Here is a 25,596-nt window from a genome sequence, read left to right on the forward strand (position 1 = left end):
TGTGTCATGGTCTGAAAATCTACTTGGCGTTCTTCTTGGTACCATGTTTGCTTAACTGTTGCATTTGGTGAAATGCTGATTTTAGGCAGTTGTTTCTATTCCAGCAAATTTCTACTGAAAGAACTTAATTGAATTATTTATTCCCAGGAAAATAAGTAATTAAAATCACCTGATACTTGACGATAATAAAGTCATAAAATAAGGAGCTGCAAGAGTTTAAGACATCTGCCCTTTTTTAAGTGCTGAAATATAATATTTCACCCTAATATTACATTACATGAATAAGTCATTTATCATGTTTTTGAGTTGTTAGAATTTTTAATTTTCCTTAATTCGTTTTATACAAAATCATTTTTCTGCTATTGGGGAAAATGGATTTGTTGAAAATTAGTTGAAAACTGTAATTGTTGTTATGGCATCCTTGCAAAAAATAGGTGTAATTTTGGTCATTTTCCATTACGATCGACTACCACCTAATGTGCATGGCGTTGCTATACCAGTGTAGCTTGTGACATCATTTGTATGCTACACGGATACCACACCAATGGAGACACCGAGGCGATGGTGTTCCTGCTGCTTGGTGTATGTCTTTTTTTGACAGACTCTCAGACCACAGTGGTTTTTTTGTGTAGCCGTTTCCATCATTGCTGGGTTTGAAAAATGATGGTTTTGATTTTTGTGAAGGAGACGTTCTCATCACACATCGTGTGACACCACTAACTAGCTAATCAGTGGCATGCAGTCTGACATCACATTTTTTAGATCACGTCAGATCACTTAGAACCCCGGCCGAGTAGGTACTAAAAAAAGTACCTGGTACCAGGTACTACCACCTAATTGGTGTTTCAGAAATCCCCAAAAAAATCAAGGCAAGGCGAGCAAGGAGGTACTAGGGGAAAAGGGCTACAAGTTCAGTTAGATTGGTCAACACAATCAGCCTGAGGAAGCTTTAAAACATTCATGTTTAAACATTCATAGTTAAACTGAAGTGAGCAAACTCACTCTTGACACTAATTGAAATGAATCTGAAATGAAAGCAGAAATTAAAACTCTCTTAAAATATACAAAAAAGTATCTGGTAACCAGAAGCAAGGTATTTATTTAAGTGGTATGTGTTTTAAGTTGATGTGTTTATGTTAAGTCAATATGACTTGGTTTACATTCTTCTGTCTGTGATTCACAGCAGGGGCCTACTACCCTGCACAGCCACAGTTCACCCCCTCGGTCCAGGCAGGACCTGTGATTATGAATCCTGCACCTCAACAACCACAGCCACCCCCTCAGCCTGCCCAGCACATCCCTACCAAACGGGAACGCAAACAGGTACAGTCAGCATTCCTAATTCAAAAATGTGCCACACTTCAAACTCTCTGTGCTGCTTTGAGATGCATGTGATACAGGATATGTGTTTTACCTGCTTATGACTTGTGTGTATCCTCAATTACATTTGCTTTTATGCAAAATCACCACGTCTCTCTAGACAGACTTAACATAATCTTAAATAACCATATGTTATTAGCAAAAAACAATCCTTGGAAGTTATCAAAGAGGAGACACTATATAAAAAAGTGAACACAGCACTCAAACAATCCTAACAAGAAAATTATGAATGATTTCTGAAATGCTGAAGAGGGAGGTGGTCACACCCTGACGATCTTGTTGCAGCTGGTAACATGTTCACAGTATAGACATTCATGACAGTCTGATTTATGTTATCATCATACTAAAAACTACATATTACTTTAAAAAAAAAACAGCCACAACTTTATAGCTGTGCAGTATAATGATTTAGGTTTTGCATATGACATCCAACAAATTTTTTTGGGTATCACATATAAAAATAGATATTAACTGTAGATATTATGCTCAGTTACGGACACGGACGAGTGTCTGCGCAGTCAAAAAAACAAGCAGGTACTTAGACGTCTACTCAGACCCTCACACATGCGATGATATCATTTAAATCACTGGGAACCGAACAGACCTATGTATAATCCCTGCTTTAAAGACATGGGAACTTAACCATGTGCTAAAGTTATTGAAAGCTTCATATTCATCATTACCAATGAAGGTCCTTGATAATGAAGGTGGTGTCTTGCAACTGGATTTGAGATGAGTAAAAAATGTTGTTGCCCTTTTGATTTCATGATATTATATTATTATATTAGAAGTATTGGTCAGCTAAAGTGTATTATTGCAGCTTTTGTACGATTTATAGATGGATAATTTATGGTCACTGGAGACATATTGTAGCATTATGAGCAAGTATGTGTGTCATTGTAATCCAGTTTCAACACAATGCAATGGGATACAGAAACATCCTTGTTGTTTCTTATGATTAAGGCTTGAATTGGGACACTGAATTCAATTTACTGATTGAAAAAGATATTAATAAACTTGTCTTCAACTTCTTATTTTGCATAGCTGAGCTGCTGTACAATGTATTCCCTGATTTAACAGAATGTCTAGTGTTCCCCCTGTGCTCTAATATGGCCCTCGCCTGGTATGTGGTAGGTCTCTGTGAACTCAAGCCCCTCTTGTGTCACCATCCTTTTACATCTGAGACATCTGCAGTAATGCTTACATATGACTGAACAGTGTAACCTGCTGCTTTTCTCAGTCTGAAAAGTGAGTGATCCACTGTACGTGATCTATGAGACACACAAAATGTGAAGCTCTGGTTGCAAGATGATAAATGTCATTGGTGATATCACACAAAATATCTGCTTGTAATTACATTACATTGTGCTTTGGCTGTTAATATAAAGAGGTGGGGTTTGTGTGTGTGCGCATGTGCACACTACAAGACTTGCATTCCTTGAGTTTCGGGAGTGATGTGCTTTAAAGGAGCACCAAGAGATTTGGTGTCTTGTACAGGGCACATTGACAGAAATTAGGTTCTACTGTGAATGGATAAAGGCAGCTTCACACAGAGGTAGTGGTGTGTGTGTATGTGTCTGGGTTTGTAGCTTTTTAAAGTGTTTGTTGCTAGTGGTGTCTCCATCCAAAAATCGGATACCAGCTGACTTGCAAGAACTAAATGCCTTTTTTTTTTTCTCTACTCCCCTGTTTGTGTGCTCTCACTATCACCCCACGTCAAAGAGTGTTCAGCGGGGTGGGGGGTGGAGGACATGTCAGCACATAGCTCAGCTCCACGTGGCCACCAGTCTCCTCCCCCGTTTGAGCCGGAAGGGCTAAACAGTCAGCCTTCCTCTGCTGCTGTGGCACCCCACCCCCCCTTCCTGCTCCAATTCTACATTTTCTTTTCTGCTCTCAAAAGTCAGAAAAAAGTCCAACTTGAACAGAGTGTGCAGGATGACTGAACAGCGAGAGAGAGGGATTGAGGAAACGGGGAGTTTCTTATGGTAACCCTTGTTCATTTGACAACTTTTTGTTCCTGGAAACCCTCCCATTCTCCCTGCCATTGCCCCTCCTTCACACTCTGGCCCCTTTAACTGTTTGTTAGTTTCTGTGGGCGGGGGTTTGCACATTCCAAAGCGTTACAAGGCCAGTTGCTTTATCCTTTTTTTCCCTCTTCTGTTTAGCATATGAGAAACGGTCAAGTCGTGAGCCAGCGTACTGAGAGTCAGGCCCAGCCCTGCTCTGTCTTCCGTATAGCTCTTCTGTCTCGTGCTGGATTTCTATTGTGGGAGCTAAGTTGAGAAGGAGCTACTTGTTATCCACCCACTGTCCTGGTTTTTTTTTTTTTTTGGTGGGGGTTTAAAGTCCAGCCCTAAGCTACTCCAGCCCTCGGATGATAGAGGCCCACTGGGGTTTGTAGCACTCTGGGAGAGGAGTTGCAAGCAGGCTGAATCAGGTAAAGGTCAGCATGGTTGAGCTAATACTATCAAAAGTAGGTCAGAGTGCAAAAGTGTTACAAACGGTTTAATCCTTTTCTAGGAATGGCCTGTGTCACTGAAGTTAGCAGCATTTGGACTCCTGAATTCATTGTTACTTTGTGTGACTGAGAAAACACGTGTTTGTAACATATAAGAAGAGTGCAGTGTGTACACAGGAATGCATTCTGTTGTCACATCTGATTGTGTTTTGCCTTCATGTGAGCAGGCTTTTTCAACAACAACGGCTTAAAGCAGCAGTGGAATTTTGTTTCGCTGTTTAGCTTCAAGTTGGCTTAATTTAATTCACGCTCAGTCAGACAGCTTTTCTGGTGACTCAGAGGCTGAAGCACATTCAGTTGGGCAGCAGAGGAATTTGCATGGTGGTTAGAGTTTGGATTTTGTGTGCCTCAGTGAAGAAATGTAGCTTTCATTCAATGAGGCAAGCTAGTGAATAAGAGCTAAAGGGAGGACTGTGAAAAAAGACGAATGTAGGCACTACACCATGGGAAGCAGGTTTTTTTCCCCCTGCCTTTATTCTTCATTTGAAGTTAGTTTCAACTAAAGTGTTGTCTGTGTTATTTACCTGCTGTCCCTTACCCTCATCTTTTGTTCTTTTTACTTACACCAGTAGCTCATCTACTTTCTTTCCCCCACAGATCAGAATAAGAGACCCAAACCAAGGAGGTCGAGACATCACAGAAGAGATTATGTCAGGGGGCCGTAGTGGCTCCACCCCAACCCCACCTCAGGTGAGCCACAGAGCCACATTCTTAACTAACAGTACTCAGGAGAGCGGCCATACAAGCACACTGTTCGCTTTTTATAAAACTCATACACTTGAAAGTGACATTACCTGACAACTACTGCTTTCTGGGGTCCATATTAAAATATAGAAAAAATACTTTCTGCTTTATTTAACTTAAGATTAAATAAAACAGAAAGGACTAGAATTGACTCACATGCTCTGTCCATATGTTACTGCTTGGAAAGAATGCTGATTGCCATTTCCAATGTGATACACTACAATCTGTCAAAATTAAACTGACTGGCACTTTGACACGTGGCTTTTAAAACCAGCTGGGATTTTAGCCTGTTTTTTCTTTTCCTTTTTACCCCCCATAGTCAAATGGGAAAAAAATGTGTTAACCTCAATTGTAAGCTCACCTTTCAGTTTGTGTGTATGTCTCCCACCAGACATCTGGATCAGAAAGTACGTCATTGACCCAGGCCAACGGTGAGAGTGTCCCAGCTGCTACTACACCAGCACTGGTTAGACCAGGTGAGTGGCACATGCAGTCTTGAACACAGTCGATACATATTTTACTTACTACAAATTTTATAACTGTTATTTGTATGCATCCTGCTTAGCCGTTTGTACTTTCATAACCATTCTTTACTTTGAATAGGTCTTAAATTCACCTATAAAATGAAATGATTCCAGTTAATGTTTTCATCTTGTGATTACTTAATTGTTAAGATTGACTTCTACCAGTAAACAGCAATAACTGTTTAAAGAAGCTAGGAGAAAGGAAAGATAGAGCCTGTGCTATGTATGACATAATGTTTCTTTACTTTGACAAGATATCCAAAGTAACTGGGGACCAAACTTGATTCATGAAACAAGCCATCTATGTGGGTATAAGGCATGTTAAATCACAGCCTGTGGGCATAAGCAGTTCTTAGTTGAAACGCATTTCATTTTCACTGTTCAGTTGTTTGTACATATTTTAGTCTGTGTGTGCAGCTACATCGAGGAGCCCTGTGGTGAACAACAAGTATCTTGGTGAATCTTGAGCAGTCAGCATCGCATGTGCTGGGGGTTTTTTTGTCTTTTCTTTAAAACAGAACTTTTTTTTTTTTTTGTAATTTTCCCACCTAAGATTAAGTAGGGTTATCTGTATGGAAGTGCACACAACTGCTATCAAGCACCACTTTCAAAATAAGAGTGATGAGAATTTTCCTAGTAAATCCATGCTGCTTGGTGCCATTCTCTCTGCTGGATTTAAACATAGTTAAAATAAGTTGTTAACATCCCTGAGTGGCTCGCCCAAGTGTAGGAAAACAGGGAAGCTGGTTTATTTTGGGAAGGGGGTTGAATGAGGTGTAGATATATAACATAAAAACCTTTATTATCCTCACAAAGGTGACCCGTGGCTGTGGATGAATATCGGTTTATAGGTTTTCAGAAACGATGTATTCAGTGTTGATTGTAAAACCATGAATGTGGACTGTATAACTGTGTCATTTTTTTTTCTGACTTTTGACCCTCCAGATGACAGAAGGAAACCTACACCTCCACCTGTGGCAAAGACCCCTGAACTTCACAAAGGCGACTCCATCCCTACAGAGGCTAAAACCTCTGATACGAACACTAAGACCCCGTTACCTGCTCCTCTGTCAGAAGCTGAGAACACGCCTATTAACACTATTTCTGCACTTGCACCGAGCCCTCCTGTTCCAGATGTGATGGATGCGCCTCCATCTCACAAGGAACCTACACCCCCTCCCCAGTCAGCACCTGAGATACCTGCCTATCCTGCACCCCTTCCTGATCCTGTCCCCACCTCTGCTGCACTGAACAAAGTTGACAATAAAGCACCAGAGGTGAAAGAGGAGGTGGCAAAGGAAGAGGAGACTAAAGCAGAAGAGAATGTGACGTCAGTAGACACACCCCAAACTCCTCCTTCCTCCACTAATGGTGTGGCCGAGTTGGAACCTGAAAGGCTGTCGGTCACGTTACCACCAAGTCACCTAGAGGACCCTCTGGAGTCTCCAATTGCACAGCCTGAGGAGCTCCGACTACCCAACGGGCTGCCGCTCCCAGCCCCTCAAGACCCCGAAGCGCCTGCCGTCAACACAGCTGAACGTGACGACAGCCCCATAGCTGAACCAGATGTCAGTCAGCAGCCGATAATACAGACATCTGCAAACGTCGCTCAGGCAGGACTATATCTAGAAGCCATACCTCCACCTGTTAAACATTCAACCCCTGCACCCTGTGCTCAAGAAGCGGAACCACCTCAGGCTGCACCTGCCCAGCCTGAGGTTCCAGAAACTGTTCCTGCAGCCACTCTGGATGTTAAGGAAGACACTCCAGTGCCCCAGTCTAGCACCAAGGAAGAGACTTCTTCTCCTACAGAGACCGTTTCAATAGCTGACAACACCCCAGAAAAGGTGCCCACTCCTCCCCCTCCTACAGCAGAGGAGAGGGAAGACACTCCTCCTCCTCCCCCACAGACGGTCACCTCTGCTCCTGTAGAAACTACTATGCAAGGTTAGTCACTTCCCCAAGTTTGATTTATTTTAGTCATTTGTTTCTGCTTTCTACAAACTGAGAATTGAGTCATCCTTAGATTTTCTGTCAGATGCGGTATTTTTGAGCTCATCTGAGGCTGTCTGTCTTTCTTTCTCTAGCTGCTGTGTCTGTGCCAAAGAAAAAAAGAAAAATGAAGGATCTAAACAAAAAGGAGGCTGTGGGAGACCTCCTGGATGCCTTTAAGGAGGTATCTGATCGATGATGTATTTGTTCATTCATTCTCATACTTTTCTTGCCTGTTGTAACTAATCTGAAATTACTCCATACCCACTGAAGCTGAAAAAGAAACTAGTCATCAACCCTTTCCAGGGACATAAGACGAACTGCAGTTGCTGATTTCTACTGTAATGTCTTAATGAAGCTCATATTTATGAGCTTCCTAAATTCCAAACTGATTTTTCTGACTAAGCAGCAAAAGGTGGTTGCACCAGAGCCTGAGCCAGTCCCAGCACCAGAGCCCCAGCCCCCTGCCACTGCTCCTCCTGCCCAAGAGGAGGCAGACTTAACCTGGGAGGACAAGGAGGACAAGCTGGATGCTGAGAATATTCAGCCGGATCCTCTCAAGCCGACTGCCACTGACAAGAAGTATCAGTACAAAGAGGGTGGGTGTCTGAAACTTGACAGAATTTATTCATTGAGTGGTCTACCTTCCTCCTCTCATATGTTGTGAAATGTCTTTTAACAAGAAGACATCTTCTGTTTTCTGTTTGTTTCAGAACAATGGATGCCAATAAACACAGAAGAGAAGAAGAAATATGACCGTGAGTTTCTTCTGGGATTCCAGTTCATCTCAGCCAGTATGAACAAACCTGAGGGCCTACCAGCCATCAGTGATGTTGTCCTGGACAAGGTGCAAAGACTTACCCTAAAGTCTAGTCTAAGTGAAATAAGACTAAAAAAACATGTCTAGATCACATAGTAGTGGAAATTGTAATTAAGTTCCCATCCTGCTTTCTGTCTTTTCAGGCTAATAAAACACCTCTGCGACAACTCGACCCCAGTCGCCTTCCAGGAATGAACTGCGGCCCTGACTTCACGCCCTCCTTTGCCAACCTTGGCAGGCCCAGCATGGGAGGAGGAAGCAGAGGACCAGTGAGTTCAATTTTTCTTTGTGTAACCGAGCACTTTCCAATTGAATTATTACTTCAATTAAATCATGTTTTGATGTTTCCCTTACAGTCTCCGGGTATGGGCATGGGGATTGGCGGACCACGTCGCTCTCAACAAATGCCGAGGAAAGAACTGAGGAAAATCATCAGCAGCATGCCACTCAGTGATGAGGTGCAGCTGAACAAAGCAGAGAAGGCGTGGAAGTCTTCAGTGAAGAAAAGCCCTCGCAGCCGTGGGGCAGAGGAGGTAGACGAGAGTGAACCAGAGCAGATCAAGACCCAGGAGCTGTTTAAACGGGTGCGCAGCATCCTCAATAAACTGACCCCCCAAAAGTTTCAGCAGCTCATGAAACAAGTAACAGAACTGACCATTGACACAGAAGAGCGGTTGAAAGGAGTCATAGACCTCACCTTTGAAAAGGCCATCTCTGAACCAGACTTCTCTGTGGCCTATGCCAACATGTGCCGCTGCCTTATGGGGGTAAGTGATGACTCACCCAATATAGATGCTTGAATATTTACAATGGAAGTGTTGTTGTTTAGATGTTTAACTTATGCAGCAGAGTAGGGGTGGGCGGTATAAGCGGTATACGGTAGAAACTCTACCGCGAGATTTGTCGATATGTCAAGTCTGACTTTTCTCCTCTAATATCAGCACTTATGTGCCAGTATTGTCTGGATGATGACACCTAACATTCAAGAGAATACTGCAGCAGTGGCTTCCTGTGCCTTATTGAAATAAATAAAAGTGACTGTGAGACAATGTTTAAGCAGTGAGCGAAGCGACCATTGCTGTGGGTCTTGGGGGTATTGTAGGGCACCTTTTTTTTTTTTTTTTTTTTTTTTTTTTTTTTTTTTTAAATTGAACTTCTGAAGTGAGATAACTCTACTGTATATTTTTTGTGTGTGTGTGTGTGTGTGTGTGTGTGTGTGTGTGTGTGCGTGCGCGTGCGCGCGCATGTATATATGTTTTTTGTTGTTTTAAATAACATTGTTCGATCTGAAATGTAGTTGTTGGCAATGCAGGAAGCCCGAACTCCACCACAAAAGTGACATCATGGTTTGTAATAGATTGACACTGGGGTTGGCAGATGCAACAATGCTTTTGCAGTGGTGTCAATCCTCGTACTGCTAGTTTACAAATGTCTTTGAGTCTCCAGTGATGAACTCAAATTAGTGATGGGATTGAGGGACTGAGGAGCCACTGCAACACTGAGCTTGCACCCTGTCTTCTTTTGCCATTTACTTAACTTGTGTTTTCTTTCTCTGCTTTTTTTCAGCTTAGAGTCGAAATTCCAGATAAACCAGGAGCCACTGTAAATTTTCGTAAGCTGCTGCTAAATCGATGCCAGAAGGAGTTTGAGAAGGATAAGGATGATGATGAGATTTTCGAGAAGAAGCAGAAAGAGCTGGAAGCTGCATCCGTGGTATGTATGCTGCATTGTGAAGTATTATTTGCACAAAGGAAGTCATGTGTCAAGTCAATAGTTAAACATCTGAAAGGTTTCAGAGATCCATCTAACTGTACTTGTTTTGAATGCCTTTTTTTGTGTTTGTTTCCCAGGAGGAGGAGAAGCAGCGGCTCCTTGAGGAGTTAGAAGAGTTTAAGGACAAGGCCAGGAGGAGGTCTCTAGGTAATATCAAGTTCATTGGTGAGCTGTTCAAGCTGAAAATGCTCACAGAGGTCATCATGCACGACTGCATTGTCAAGCTGCTCAAAAACCATGACGAGGAGTCTCTGGAGTGCCTGTGCAGACTATTGTCCACCATTGGCAAGGACCTTGACTTTGAGAAGGCCAAGGTACAAAACACACACATGTTGGAGAAAGATGACCGAGATGCATACAAACCAAGATTCTATAATTTTGACTGATAAACACAAAATGCACTTAACCTAACTATTGTGTCCCACTTCAGCCTCGTATGGACCAATACTTCAATCAGATGGAGAAAATAATAAAGGAGAGGAAGACCACCTCCAGGATCCGTTTCATGTTGCAGGATGTGCTGGACCTTCGACGGGTAAATAACAAAGTCGCATATGGACTCAATGAGCTGTTTGCATATATAATTTGGAGCTTAAGCCTTTTCCCCAACTAAATCTCTCTGGTTGTAGAGTCGTTGTTTTAAAAAAATGCTTATTTATAACATTTTATGATTTGAGTAGACCAAAAATAAGATCTAGCTTTTTAAAGCCTGACCCACTATGCAACACTTGAGATTTTACAGGCACTTTTATTAAATCAGATAAAATGATAGAAAATGCGATTTCATATATCATATTTAAATCTGTTGGGTTCCCAATTAGGAGCTGCTGCATGTTTCAGGAAACTAACAGTTCAAAATAAACATTTTTTCCACTCAGTTGTGGGAAATCTGTAGCATGTGGTTGTGATCAGAAAGAAAACTAAAGTCATTCAAATCAGTATTGGTTTGTTTGCACTCTTATACAGAACATTTCAGTAGCTTTACATGCTGTCAGACTGTCTTTGTGATGGGGAAATGAAGATTTTACACTCCACCAGACACTGACAAAAGCAGTAACTTTATCTGGGAAAACCCAGGAGGTGTTTACTTAGTGCTGCCTTCATTGCCTGCTTACTTTGTAATTGTGTGTTGTTGTTTTGTTTGGTTCTTATTAGCATAAATTCATTAAAATGCAAAATTCACACAAATTTGGCAGCAATTTCTCTTCAGCTTTAAAGAAACCACTTTTAACATTCTGGGGGCTCACTCAATGATCACTTGTGCTGTCACACAAGGACTTTAGACATTAACTTAGTAGTGTGTGTGTGTGTGTGTGTGTGTGTGTGTGTGTGTGTGTTGAGGACTATGTTTTCACTAAGGTGATTATATTTCTGTGAATTGTGCAATCGTGTTAATGCGATGAATTTTACGCATAACTCATCCATTATTGTTGCATATGGTCTGTGACCCTGCATGGTGCTGTCCACAGCCCAGAGACACCCACACTGGTCCTTCAGCTCTGGCCAGTGTGAGGCTCATACATGGGCTAAGAAAACAAGTCTTCTTCAGCTCATTAATGCAGGGCAGCTCCTAAACACAGAGCTACTCTGTGCCATTGGCTGAGACAACAAACAGCAGCATGTTCATTCATCCATTCATCTTCTCTCAATTGAAGTAACAGGATTTGAGTGATCCTATGTTATGTCATCATGTGTGCCTCATAATTTTCCTGTCACCCCTTCCCCCCCAATTTATCTCAATTACGTGCAACTTTCTGAAGCCAGTTAAGTCTGGTGGTATTGAAGCTTCTTTCTTTTGAAGGAATGTTGCAGTCCTTTAGTTAGGCTTCCAGTCCCTCCCACAACGTCCTACAAAACCTGCTGTTTTCAGTGTTTTTCAAGCTGGAATCTGCTGCTCTGTGTCAGTGTAGTGGCCCAGTTTAATTGAAGCACATACTGCATGTCTTATTTCCTTTCAAGACAAAAACAGAAACGCGACTGGAATGATTATCTCACTCTCTCTCGCTGTCTTGTTCTGTGAACACTGTAGTTATAAAGAGGACTGATTTAGAGACACTCATCAAAATGACAAGGGTACATAAGCTCTGCTTTGTGTTCATTCATACAATGGTGACATGGACAGAAAAAGAATACATTTTCAAAGTCATCCTCGTTTTTTTGTGTGTGTGTGTGTGTGTGTTTGTTGTTGTTTCCCCCGATCATTCTCACAATTCTGTCTTGTACTTGTTCCAGAATAACTGGGTGCCCCGGCGAGGCGATCAGGGTCCCAAGACCATCGACCAGATCCACAAAGATGCTGAGCTGGAGGAACACAGGGAGCAGATGAAGGTGCAGCAAGCCCTCATCTCTAAGAAGGAATCCAGTGGAGGCTCAGGAGGCAGGATGGGTGGAGGCCGTCGGGGCCCTCACTCTCCAGGTCGTCGAGGCCCTCATTCTCCAGGCCGTAGGGGAACCCACTCCCCAGGGCGTGGTGCCTCTCCCCAGGATGACGGCTGGAACACAGTGCCCATCTCTAAAAACAGACCTATTGACACCTCTCGCCTTAGCAAAATCACTAAGGTAAGAGAGGGAGGGGGTTTCTTCTCACACACAATGTGAGCACATTTTGACAATCAATTGAAAATATCAGACTTCTAATGACAGCCTTTTCTTCTCAGACTCCTGTTCTTGACTTCAACAATCAGCTGCTTGCCCCAGGAGGTAAAGGCACATGGGGCAGCTGGGGTAAGGGCAGTAGCGGTGGCACAAGTGCCAAGCCTGCAGATTCTGGTAGGTTTTTTCCACAAATGTGTTTATATATCAAAGAATTATCTATTTGTGGTAATCAGAACTGAAGTTTAATTTGTATCGTGTGCCTGTTTTAATCCCCAGGCTCAGAGACGGGTAGCCGACCAGCCACCAGCACGCTCAACAGGTTCTCAGCCCTGCAGCAGCCTTTGTCCTCAGGCTCTTCAGTAGACACAGATAAGAGAATTCCTCAGAGGTGAGCAAAGGGACACAATTCTCATTACCAGCTCAAACCTTTCAGTATTCATAGTGTGAGTGTGTAGAGATGTATTTTACAATTGTACGACTTCTTTTCTGAACTCTACAGAAACAGCTTGAGTCGAGAACGAAGTGATCGCTTCGACCGCTCAGATCGTGGCAGCGACCGCTTCGAGCGACGAGACGACCGTGATCGAAACCAGCTCCAGGTCACTAAACGCAGTTTCAGTCGGGAGAAGGAGGAGCGGAGTCGGGACAGAGAGCAGCGTGGCCCTGCTGATCCAGTCCGCCGTGTGGCGAGCATGACGGATGACCGAGACAGCAGAGAACGGGCCAGAAGCAGAGAGAATGGTAGCCTGCCTGAGATAACTTAAGCATTATAATATTAAATATTTAAAACTTAAATTAAAAAATATTTCACAATACTAAATAAAGAAATCAGACAGCAGGAGACCAGACTTGAAAAAAATAGTCCTTTTCAGATACCTGGGCTCATCATCACACCATTTTAAACTTCTTTCTGCAAAAGTTAGGGGTCCATGCCCCTAGATTAACTTTTTTTTTTTTATGAATGAAAAAATGACATCCATGATGTAGTTAGTGTTTCTAGAGATGTTGTTTGCAGGACATGTACAGAGTACTCATAGCTCTGGGTATGAGCACAGTGGCCTTCATTTACTAATATGTGCGTGTAAACGTTCTTATTTATGACATGGGCCAATTTTGCTCTTACCGCCAGTGAAGCAGACTCGCTCTAAATTAACCAGAAAAGCATTGTTGCTTCTGCCAACCAAAAACAGTAATCACTTGCACCACTGAGGCAAAAAAGAAGGAGATAGTCAGACTGGAGAAACTTAAAAAAAGCGGTTGGGTCCAAGGAGGGAGCCAGCAAGTGTTTCCATGGGAGTGATAACAGTTTAAAAATAAAGTCTGAAATAATGACGTTTTTCAATATTGTTTCTTCTGAGAAACTCGCTATGGGTCAAGTTTTTAAAAAGTTTGTAATCAAAGTTTATTTCTTTATTTGAGACCACAAGGAAAAGAACAGGTGGAAGATGACGAACAGCACATCTGTCAGCCCAAATGAAAAAAATTGCTGCAAGGGCAGGGGGGAAAAAATCCAGATTTCCCAGCATCTGTGGGACAGTGCCAGTAAATTAAACTGCAATTAATGGTATCCAGCTTGCTTGATGTTTTTTATTATGAAATATGAGATCAGTTAAAAAAGGTCTGTTTCAGAGGACGAGATAGATGGTGATGATTTTTTTTTTTTTTTTTTTTTTTTTTTTTGAAATCATACAGAGCTACTGCACTCTAAGAATAACAATCTGCATTTTAAAAGTCGCATAATGACTTCTGCAGCTCTTTTTGTCATCAGTGCACGATTCTCTGAAAGCTTCAAATAATCAGATTTTTTTGTTGTTGTTGTTAGGGGGGGAAAAATCAACTCCACCCCAAACATAAAAATGTTGGCTGGACTGCTGTGCTCCTCATTATTCAGTTGACTTCAGTTTGAAGATTTACAAGAAGATAACTGTGGAAACAATGTTTCTGTTTGTTTTTTTCCCTTCATGTAGCTTAAAATCTGATTTGCTGTTCTTTCTTTTTGTTGTTCTGTGAACAGCGAAGAGGGAGAAAGCTGCCACCCCTCCACCTCCCCAGACCCCCACCAAGCCTGCCTTGACCGAGGAGGAGTTGGAAAAGAAGTCCACAGCCATCATTGAGGAGTACCTCCATATCAACGACATGAAGGTACACACTGATGCTGCTTTTTAAACACACACACACACACACACACACACAGCAAGGACACCTAAAATTAAATACAAAAAACAACAACTACCTTTTACCTTTGCTTATGTGAAATGTATTCACAAAGTGCTTTTGTGGACCAATTAAAGCACTTTATAATTAATGCTGCTCTAATAGTCTTCTTATTCACAGTGAGGGTTTCAGTGTATTTCCATCATCTAAAGTCTGCATTGTTGACACCTGAACATCTATTTATTACACTTAAAGCCATGAGAGGATAAAAGAGGAGCTTATGATTCACTGCTGTCTTTCTGTCCTTGTCTGTCCCCACAGGAGGCTCTGCAGTGCGTGCAGGAGATAAATAGCACTCAGCTGCTGTTTGTGTTTGTACGAAACGGGCTGGAGTCAACACTGGAGCGCAGCACGATCGCCAGGGAGCATATGGGCCTGCTGCTGCACCAGCTCATTAAGACCGGCATCCTACCAAAGGAGCAGTACTACAAAGGGTGAGTACAGAACCCCCAGGGAGGTGCTGGGTTAACCGGTAAAGTTTGGACCAGCAGGACTCCACATTACCAGCGGCCCGCAGGGAAACCTCAGGCTTGTGAATATTTTTCAGCATTTCATGATCTTAAAACCCCCTGCCTGGCCAAAAAGCAGTGAGTTTCCATATGTTGCTACCAGCATGGTGTGATGCTGCTTAATAATTCCATCTACTGAGTCAAGTTGGGCTTGTTCTTGTATTTCTTAACCCTTGAATAATCTTTGATGTCCGTGTACTGTGCTTCTTTTTTCAGGCTTAAGGAAATCCTGGAGGTGGCAGAAGACATGGCGATAGACATCCCCCATATCTGGCTCTACCTGGCTGAGCTAATCACTCCCATGCTTCAAGAGGGAGGCATCCCCATGGGAGAACTTCTCAGGTTTGTTATAGTACTTGCTAAGTCTCTCAACACTTCAGATGAGGAATAAATGGGATATTTCTATTTGTTGATGGTTAATTCATTGGTTGCCTGATGTATCTTCAGGGATGTCTCAAAGCCTTTGATCCCTCTGGGCAAAGCTGGAGTCCTGCTGGTTCACATCCTCACTTTACTCTGCAAAGGAATGGTAAGAGCTGATCATTATTATGTCATATTGTGTTTTTGAAAAGCTAGCATATATACATAAACTTTTGTCCCAGAAAAAAACAAGATTAAGATCTATTCATGTGTACAAACATCTCTTTCCTCCCATCAGAGCCATAAAAAGGCAGGTACAATGTGGAGGGAGGCAGGCCTGCAGTGGAAGGACTTCCTCCCTGAGGATGTAGACGTCAACAAGTTTGTGACAGAAAAGGTGAGGGTTCACTCACTGCCTTCATCATTAACAGCCTTCTGTCTGTGGTTATCCTCGATGTAATTCAACACTGCGAAGGAAAAAAGCAAGAATCTAAAGCTCAGGTCTTAACTGAGGAGTCTGATTACTAAACATCTGGACGTGACTTTGTGTTCACAGTTAAAGAAAACCTCCACAGGGTTATCATGCTTCAATTCTTTTAATCTATCTTGAACTAGTGTTACATAATTCTGTTTTTTTGAGCGTATTAAGGATGTCAGCATTGTCCATCATACAGATCCAAGTGAGAAAAAAAGTATCTTACCACTGTAATGACAGATGCTGAAGAAATGCAGAAATGTTAGGTATCATCATTGTTTATGTGATCTTAAAATACCACACATGGATCTTAAATGAGTTCCATTAATAATAGTAGTATAATAGTCTAATCCTCCAGTCCAATATGCAGTGTTACAATCCTCTCATCACATTTAATGTAATGCAGGATAAAAGGAAGAAATATTCTCATAGCATGTGATGTGACAAACGTCGTGAAAAATGACCATGATGCCCCTCTCTCTCTCTCTCTGTAGAATGTGGAGTTTACACTGGGCGATGAGTCGGAGAAGGACAAGAAGAAGGAGCTCAGCGCTGCAGATCTGACCAGACAGCTGGACAGACTGATCCAGGACAGGGCTGACAACCAGAGGATCTTTGACTGGATTGAGGTTTGTTTCAGATCCACTCATGTGGGTTCTGACTTTTAGAACCTGAAAATGTGTCATCGTTAGTTTCTCAACAAAGCAACTTTCGTAACCGCAGCACTGACAGAGCTGATTCAGACAGGTCGTCGTATTTTGGATGGTGTTTTCCAGTTTTGTGCACACGTAAATAAACGTGATCTTTTTTTTTTTTTTTTTTTTTTTTTTGTAGGCCAACCTGGATGAGCAGCAGACCTCCTCCAACATGTTTGTCAGAGCGCTGATGACCTGCATTTGCCAGTCAGCAATTTGTGAGTCATTCTGCACTCTTCACATTAAACACTATTAACACTAGCCTAAGTAGACTAGTAGACTTCCTGGTCCACTTCAATTCTGATGGGCTTTAAGTCCTCTTACCATATTACTGAACTTTGGGACCTTTTACTGCTGCTACTCAGTGTGTGAAAATATCCCAGGCTAGAGGGTGTAGTCCGAGTGAAATGTGAACATTCTTGAAACTTTTCCTCCACAGGTGAGAATCCCTACAAGGTTGACAGCGAGCAGATCAAACGGAGGGCGAAGCTCCTGCAGAAATACCTGAAGGACGAACAGAAGGAACTACAGGCTCTGTATGCTCTGCAGGCCCTCATGTTGCAGATGGAGCAGCCTGCCAGTAAGTAGCTCATTCAGGCTCAGGTTGTCCTTTGTCACTGCTTTGAAATTCAGATTTCTGCTTCTCTTCATGCTACAACTTAAAAGATTAAGAAAGTGATCAGCATCATTTCCTCATTTCTCACCATTTTCCTCATTTCCTTTCTCTCCTCACTCATCAGATCTGCTGCGAATGTTCTTCGACACACTCTACGATGAAGACGTGATCAAAGAGGAGGCCTTCTACAAGTGGGAGTCCAGCAAAGACCCCGCCGAACAGCAGGGGAAGGGCGTGGCCTTGAAGTCCGTCACTGCCTTCTTCACGTGGCTCCGCGAAGCCGAGGATGAATCCGATAACAGCTAGGGGCTGCTGGGAGAATCGATGAGAGTTCTGGGCAAACCCATGGGGAGAGCGAATGTTCTGTTGATGATTCACAAGAGGCTGAATCAGCAAAATCCTTCTGCATAAACAGAAAAAAAAATAAAGAAAAAAAACTTCTTCAACTGGGAGAGATTGTATTATGGATCGAACATTCGATCCTTTTTTTTTTTCTTGTTTGTTTTCAGTTTCTTGTTTTTCTTCTGTGCAACCGAATGTCTTTTTTGAAACACAAACAGGATTAACTAAAGAGATGAATAGATTTGAGAGAAAGAGAGAGAGAATGCTGAGAAGAGTTGAAAGCTGAAGGAATGCTCTGATGCTGTTTCCTTCAGTATTTTTATTTTTTGGGTTGTTTTCAGAAAGCTTTTTGTGGCCACGGCAAAACTGCTCAAGACATTTTGCTTAAAGACAGAAAATATAACAGAAGACTTTAAAAGGCTGTTCACATCTATATTTTTGATGAATTCACCCTTTATCATGTGGACATGACAGATGTCATGCTACATGTCCGCCGTTTGGATCTACATGACGTGCTTATGTAGAGCTTTTTGTTTCCCTTTTCAAAGTGTTGGATGATTAAGGGTGGTTTGTTTCATTTTTTTTGTTTTTTTTGTTTGTTTTTTTGGTTTGTTTTTTGTAAGAAAAATTGAAAACTACAAAGAAAAGAGCCATCTAAGAGACATTTCAGTCATGAGTGAATGCAACGGTTGTGGACTTTCTGAGGACGTTGTCACTGAGGAGAGGGGCAATGAACATTGACCATTTTGCTGCTTGCAGGGGTGGCAGCGATGCTACCCTTTAAAACCCCAGCCCAACTCAATCCCACCACCCCAACCTCTAATGTGTCTGTTTCACTTGTTTCCTGCGCTTCAAAAACGAACTGTGGACCGAGAGAGGGAGAGCAAGAGCGAGGGATCATGGTTTCACCCTCGTTCAAAGCCGGTTGGTGTTTTTGTTTTTTGGTTGTTTTTTTTTTTTAAACTTTAAAAAGTATACAGACAAAAATCCACTTTAATGACAAAGGACTTTTAAGAAAAGTTTAACAGTACGAATCCTAAGGCCTTTCTTTGCTTCCATGAGTGGAAATGCATTTCAGGAGAGTTCTGTAAATATACGATGAATAGTTTTCTTTTAAAGAAAGTATGCTAATGTAACCCCTATTTCCCCTGCTCCTCTGAAACAATGTGGCAGTCTTTCCCCCCGTATTTATATTTTTCTCTCCTCAGCTGGCAGAAGGTGCTTGTGATATCCAACCCCAGTCATTGATTACAGTTTAATTGAATAATTGTAAATACTTTTCTGCTTTACTTTATTAAAAAAGATATTTAATTAAAGAAAATAATTGCCTCTTTTCACATCCAGAACTGGAAGAGATAATAAAGATGGTTGCAAATAAAAAGGAAAATGCAAATGCTTGTGGTTTTGTGACCGGAGGCGGCAGCAAGGCCGGTGCTGTTTTGCCACTTTGATGAAATGAAATGTAGTGGTTGATGTTTGATTTTTTTTTTTTTTTTTTTTAAATAAGTATCTTTCAGGTTAAAAAATAAATCGGAGGGCTTTATTATAGACACTTATCTCCTGAGTTTGAGCTTCATTATGAGACACGAGTCATGAATCAGAAACATGAGAAAACTAAAAACCTTGGAATGAATAGGTTTTTAGCCGGGGGAGGTGGTGGCATGGCCAGGGCTGCTTTCCCGCTTTGATCCTGTGATTGGAACATTCCTCGGTGACTGCAGATTTGTTGACTGTGAGTGTGAATCACCCCAAAGGTGACTGGTGGCCTTTTGGGTGCACTGAACTTGTTATCATTGTTCAAGAAGTCAGTTTGAGGTTTGTGACATGTCATATTATCCTGCTAGAGGCAGCCATCGTTCTGCTCTTCTGCATACCTTTGTTGCATCCATCCGTCCATTTTCTTCCGCCTATTTGATTCTGGACTGCTGGAGCCTATCTCAGCTGTTATAGGGCGAGAGGCAGGGTACACCCTAGACAAGTCGGCAGTCTGCCAAAGAGCTAACACATAATAGCCCTTCACACATAACCAGTTAACCTAATCACACTAACTGCATGTCTCTGGACTGTAGGAGGAAGCCAAAGAACCCACGCAGACAGGGAGACCCTGGCCAGGTCATAGATTCAAACCCAGGCTGCTCTTGCTGTGATGCTAACCAGTGTTATTTGCTCAATCCCAGCAGATCACCAGTTTCTGAAATACTCAGACCAGCCTGTCTGGGACCAACAACTCTAGTTCAAAGTCTCTGAAATCACCTTCCTTCCTTACTCTGGTGCTTGGTTTGAATTTTAACAAGTTGTCTTTAACATGTTTACATGACTAAATACAATAAGTCATGTGATTGACTGATTAGATATTTGCATTAAGGAGCAGTTGAAGAGGTTTACTTGTTTAAAAAGTGGCTTTGGAATTCAAGTTAAACCTGATTTTTATTTTCCTATACACAAAAAACCTGAAGATTACAGGACAAATCTCACAGAGCAAACGAAAACATCTGCTTGAAGTTGGCAGTGGTGGACACAGGCCTTTCTAAAAATAAAAAATTCACAGCAGAAATATCTCTTCATTAATGTCTCCCACAGCAAATCGCATTGACTACTTCAGTTCAGACAGGTGAGCTGTTACCTGTTTTCTCGAGTGTAATGAGAGTTGATCCACTGACTGACCTTCAGTGTATGACTCCATTTCAATAATGGTTTTCAGGATGTGGCATCTCTAGTAATTAAAGTATCAAAATGAGGCAGTCATGTTACGATACATCAAAGCCATGAGAAACTGTCATTTCTGAGTGGCCCGTGTCTGACAGGCGGTCTCACTTTAGCAGACCGCCATGTAATCCATGTCTGAGAAGAGCTTTACTTTGATAGTACAGTGAAACGGCACATCAAACAAGTCATTTTTTTCTTTTTTTGTCAAGTAATGAAATTCATTGCTTTATCGTTTTTTTTCCCTCCCTATGTTTTACATTGTTTAATTATTAAGCAGCGGCTGCAGATGTGGCCTGACCCACTAACTGATGGAGCTCATATAAACCTGAAATATGACCTAGAGGTAATCATTTAACAGCTAGCCTCTAAACTCCAGGGATACTTGCTGACATGTATCAGGGGACAGATGTAACGTTACACATTGGTAACTCAGAGACAGAGTGTCACATGCAGTCTGCAGCTCAGAGAAATGCTGCTGTGGTCAGCAGGAGAAGTTATGTAACTAGAGGCCAGGACACAGGTTACAGAAACACCAAGGAGACATCTGTTCTGTCATTCCAGTGGGGGGGGGGGGGGGTTCACACTAAACTGAAAAGAGCTGGACTTCTTGGGGATCTCCGGAAAGTAGGGCTGGCCTGGATTAATTCACCAAGAAACACTAACACATTAAGTATAGAAGCATTAGAGCGGTTTTGAATTAGAATTTGAAATAATCAGCAGGAAACTCTAGGTCTAACAAATCAAGACAAAAAGCAGGTCCTGTGGTGGCCAATAGAGGCTGAAATAAGCAGAAATAAGCATGTTTCCAACCTGGTGCAAAAACATTATTGTTGTTATTGTTTTAAAATTAGGGCCATGGTTGCTGATCAACATGGTTAACTGCTACCTGCTAATCACTGCTAATTAGAATAAAACTGAACCTCTGGACTGTTGGTGCCTTTTGGAGCATTATTGGAAATATTTGAAAAAGAATGCTGCTTTCTACTGCCTAGTCCTTTACTTCGGTGTTTATTTGTATAGCAAAAAACATTACACATTACAAAGTGCTTCACAATTTCAGTTAAAGCCACACATAAAGATATGTATACATGTTACACCTTATTCCTACATGCGCACAAATAGGTGTAAACTATGGCCCCAAATAATGGGGGACAGATTAAAGGAAAGCTAAACCATGAAAAGAGTTTTCAGAAGTTGGTTGAAACAAATGACAGATTCAGACGACCTGACAGGCTGAGGAAGGATGTTTCAAAGTTCAGGCGCTACCACCTCTAAGGTGCGATCACCTCTGGTTTTAAAATCAGAGCATGGAACAATTAAAAGATCTTGATCAGATGATCTGAGCAGTGGCTCTGCAATATAGGCAATATGTTAGTAATAGGATTTTAAAGTGGACTCTGAATTTCAATGAGATCTGGTGAAAGGAAGCAGGAACAGTTGTTGTTTGTGAGCGTCAGCCTTTCTGCTGTGTTCTGCACCAATCAGAGACAGGCTATAGAGGACTCTCTCAGTCACTGTGAAAAGTGAGCTACAATAAGTATGTGTCTCTGTGTTGCATTGACTTGCTTACCATGCATGTATGTAATAACATTAGTACTTTATGCTCTCATGCAAATATGTTTACTTTTAGCTCCACAAAACCAACACGGGAGTGGCCAAAATGCACAGGCCAGAAACCACTGTGTGGTGTCATGGTGGCTGTTTCCATCTTTTATATACAGTCTATGTTATTATCTCAAACTGCAGTTGCACTTAGAATAGAGGTGGGCGTACCAAAGATCTGCAGGTAGAAATATTCACATTTGTTCAAATCATATTTCTGTGAGCTAAACATCATCACTAGCTAGACATTTCTTACAGAAGCTGACCCAACATCATGTGATGTTGGGTCAATCTCCAACCTTCCTTTCATATCAAAAATCCTTGAAAGAGTAGTTGTCAAACAGCTAACAGATCATCTGCAGAGGAATGGTTTATTTGAAGAGTTTCAGTCAGGTTTCAGAGCTCAGCACAGCACAGAAACAGCTTTAGTGAAGGTTACAAATGATCTTCTTATGGCCTCTGACAGTGGACTCATCTCTGTGCTTGTCCTGCTAGACCTCAGTGCAGCGTTCGATACTGTTGATCATAATATCCTATTAGAGCGATTAGAACATGCTGTAGGTATTACAAGTACTGCGCTGCAGTGGTTTGTATCATATCTATCTAATAGATTCCAATTCGTGCATGTAAATGGAGAGTCCTCTTCACACACTGAGGTTAATTATGGAGTTCCACAGGGTTCAGTGCTAGGACCAATTCTGTTTACATTATACATGCTTCCCTTAGGCAGTATCATTAGAAGACATAGCATACATTTTCACTGCTATGCAGATGACACCCAGCTCTATCTGTCCATGAAGCCAGATAACACACACCAATTAGTTAAACTGCAGGAATGTCTTAAAGACATAAAGACCTGGATGGCCGCTAACTTTCTGCTTCTTAATTCAGATAAAACTGAGGTTATTGTACTCGGCCCTGAAAATCTTAGAAATATGGTATCTAACCAGATTCTTACTCTGGATGGCATTACCTTGGCCTCCAGTAACGCGGTGAGGAACCTTGGAGTCATTTTTGACCAGGACATGTCCTTCAACGCACATATTAAACAAATATGTAAGACTGCTTTCTTCCATTTGCGCAACATCTCTAAAATTAGAAATATCCTGTCTCAGAGTGACGCTGAAAAACTAGTTCATGCATTTATTACTTCCAGGCTGGACTACTGTAATTCATTATTATCAGGATGTCCAAAAAACTCACTGAAAAGCCTTCAGCTAATCCAAAATGCTGCAGCAAGAGTCCTGACAGGGACTAGAAAGAGAGAGCATATTTCTCCTGTTTTGGCTTCCCTTCATTGGCTTCCTGTTAAATCCAGAATTGAATTGAAAATCCTGCTCCTCACATGCAAGGTCTTAAATAATCAGGCCCCATCTTATCTTAATGACCTTGTAGTACCATATCACCCTATTAGAGCGCTCCGCTCTCGCTCTGCAGGCCTACTTGTTGTTTCTAGAGTATTTAAAAGTAGAATGGGAGGGAGAGCCTTCAGTTTTCAGGCCCCTCTTCTGTGGAACCAGCTTCCAGTTTGGATTCGGGAGACAGACACTATCTCTACTTTTAAGATTAGGCTTAAAACTTTCCTTTTTTCTAAAGCATATAGTTAGGGCTGGACCAGGTGACCCTGAATCCTCCCTTTGTTATGCTGCAATAGATGTAGGCTGCCGGGGGATTCCCATGATGCATTGAGTTTTTCCTTTCCAGTCACCTTTCTCACTCACTATGTATTAATAGACCTCTCTGCATTGAATCATATCTGTTATTAACCTCTGTCTCTCTTCCACAGCATGTCTTTATCCTGTCTTCCTTCTCTCACCCCAACCGGTCGCAGCAGATGGCCGCCCCTCCCTGAGCCTGGTTCTGCCGGAGGTTTCTTCCTGTTAAAAGGGAGTTTTTCCTTCCCACTGTCGCCAAAGTGCTTGCTCATAGGGGGTCATATGATTGTTGGGTTTTTCTCTGTATCTATGAAGCGCCTTGAGGCGACTTTTGTTGTGATTTGGCGCTATATAAATAAAATTGAATTGAATTGAATTGAATGATGTGGTGTCGAGATAAGCCAAACCTATTTTATTCACTTGTCTGATGGGCATCATTAATAATAATAATAAAATTTAAAAAAAATCTTTTTATCACTGATTGCAGTTGCAGTGAAAGCACACACTGTTTGACGATTTGTGACACAAAGTCTGTAGGAGCACTTTTTATTTTTCCCTTTACTTTTACTTTTACACATAACTGTATCAGGGTTGTGTCAAAAACTGTTAGGTACTCTAAACACCCCCCCGCACTTACAGCAAGGGGAAGTTATTATTCAATATCTCACATTCAGAGAACATGTTCACTTTGGATCTGTGATTCAGGTCCAAATACACACAGATCAGATTAGTTCTTCCGGTAAAGAGGAGGAAAAACAACCCCTGTTTTGTTTGCAAGAATCTGCTCTCTGCCTTTTTCATCATGTAATCCACAAGCTGTGACTGTTCCTGTGCTATATCCTGTGGGGTGTTTTTTTTTTTTTTTTTTTTTGGGGGGGGGGGGGTTGTATATCATACTGTGAGAAAGCTGCCAGTTCAGTCTGTAACACTAATATGAGCTGCAGAGTGGAGTGAAGCCTTCTTTCCCCACCTCCCACCATCAGCCTGAAATAGAACGGTATGGTTGTGCTGGACCGCTCCTAAATGCAACTCGGGCCAACAGAGTGTGTAAGCTCAGCAAACTCTGCCTGTACAAATAAAGAAGCAGTGCTGTTCCCACATTCTTCCTCCTTTTTTATATTCATTTATATTCATTTAAGTCAGTGTGGTCTCTGTTCAGCAGCGCTTCACACAATCGACCTACAGCAGCACCTTTTGTAGGCTGTAAGTCGATCTGTGTGTAACCACAGTGAGGCCTTCATTTTAAACCTGTATCATCTTATAACACGTGTTAGGAGAGCCGCCGTCTCCCTGCTGACACCACACCGCCTCACGTAGGGAGGAGGGGGTCGTACCGCCTTATCTCCAGCCTCAGCTGCACGATCGCGCTCAGCTGGAACCGGTTTTCACATGACATTTCCACCACTGTTACACCATCATTCCTCACCATGTAATCCTTCCAAAGCATGTTTGTTCTGGGTACTGTGACTAGATAAAGTTGGACCAGAGGGAAAACCCTTAGACAGCATTACAAGGTATTTTTTCCACAGTGGGTCAGCACGTTTGAGGGTGCTGCTGACTGGATGGGACACACAGGCTTGAGTCAGTCATGTGAACCAGAGCTGTCTGCAGTTAAGACTTCCAAACACACGTCAAAGTCAGGGGAAACGTGGGCGGTGACGCTTTGTATGGAGACGAGATCTTAGTCTGACATTCACTTGAGATTTTACATCTGAGTGATGCTGTATCTTAAATCCATCTGCTGTATATTTTCCTGTTTATCTGCAAATGGATTATAAATGAAGGTTTATAGGACACACTTGTATGCACATCTGTTGAATGTTTGAAATCTTACTAAGATTTTATCTTTCTTTTTGATGGAGGCAGGTAAACCCTGAAAAATATGGTTTTGGGGATATGAAGATAAACTGTATGTGGAATCAAGAGTCTAATAAGCAGATCTAAAGTGCTGATTTTCAAATAAACACCTGCAAAAAAGTGACATTAAAGATGATGTTTTTTATGTAAAGGGATTTTGTTACTTTTTTCTGTCTGCCCTTTTAATATCTACACTGAAACACAGCATTCGAATGCACA

At 41.9% G+C, this 25,596-nt stretch overlaps 1 protein-coding gene across 10 annotated transcripts in view; it reads left to right on the plus strand.

Moving 5' to 3' along the window:
* LOC113036418 (eukaryotic translation initiation factor 4 gamma 1) overlaps window positions 1-18,944 on the plus strand; it is a 38,493-nt gene extending 19,549 nt beyond the window's left edge. For 6 of the 10 annotated variants that reach the window (XM_026192759.1, XM_026192763.1, XM_026192764.1 and 3 more), the window contains 24 exons: window positions 1,184-1,323; window positions 4,496-4,588; window positions 5,034-5,118; window positions 6,112-7,113; window positions 7,254-7,342; window positions 7,565-7,757; window positions 7,872-8,005; window positions 8,122-8,745; window positions 9,545-9,691; window positions 9,829-10,065; window positions 10,182-10,286; window positions 11,984-12,310; window positions 12,409-12,520; window positions 12,623-12,734; window positions 12,846-13,087; window positions 14,361-14,488; window positions 14,822-14,994; window positions 15,286-15,411; window positions 15,517-15,598; window positions 15,728-15,826; window positions 16,399-16,533; window positions 16,739-16,817; window positions 17,039-17,179; window positions 17,340-18,944. In XM_026192759.1, coding sequence (XP_026048544.1) covers window positions 1,184-1,323; window positions 4,496-4,588; window positions 5,034-5,118; window positions 6,112-7,113; window positions 7,254-7,342; window positions 7,565-7,757; window positions 7,872-8,005; window positions 8,122-8,745; window positions 9,545-9,691; window positions 9,829-10,065; window positions 10,182-10,286; window positions 11,984-12,310; window positions 12,409-12,520; window positions 12,623-12,734; window positions 12,846-13,087; window positions 14,361-14,488; window positions 14,822-14,994; window positions 15,286-15,411; window positions 15,517-15,598; window positions 15,728-15,826; window positions 16,399-16,533; window positions 16,739-16,817; window positions 17,039-17,179; window positions 17,340-17,521 — 4,787 coding nt within the window. In that variant the 3' untranslated portion in view covers window positions 17,522-18,944. The remainder of the gene's footprint in view (window positions 1-1,183; window positions 1,324-4,495; window positions 4,589-5,033; window positions 5,119-6,111; window positions 7,114-7,253; window positions 7,343-7,564; window positions 7,758-7,871; window positions 8,006-8,121; window positions 8,746-9,544; window positions 9,692-9,828; window positions 10,066-10,181; window positions 10,287-11,983; window positions 12,311-12,408; window positions 12,521-12,622; window positions 12,735-12,845; window positions 13,088-14,360; window positions 14,489-14,821; window positions 14,995-15,285; window positions 15,412-15,516; window positions 15,599-15,727; window positions 15,827-16,398; window positions 16,534-16,738; window positions 16,818-17,038; window positions 17,180-17,339) is intronic. The other 4 variants (XM_026192765.1, XM_026192768.1, XM_026192766.1 and 1 more) reach the window with 3 other exon arrangements.
* The last annotated feature ends 6,652 nt before the right edge of the window (window positions 18,945-25,596 follow it).

The sequence above is a fragment of the Astatotilapia calliptera genome, chromosome 14 (genome assembly GCF_900246225.1).
Source record: "Astatotilapia calliptera chromosome 14, fAstCal1.2, whole genome shotgun sequence".
NCBI lineage: Eukaryota > Metazoa > Chordata > Actinopteri > Cichliformes > Cichlidae > Astatotilapia > Astatotilapia calliptera.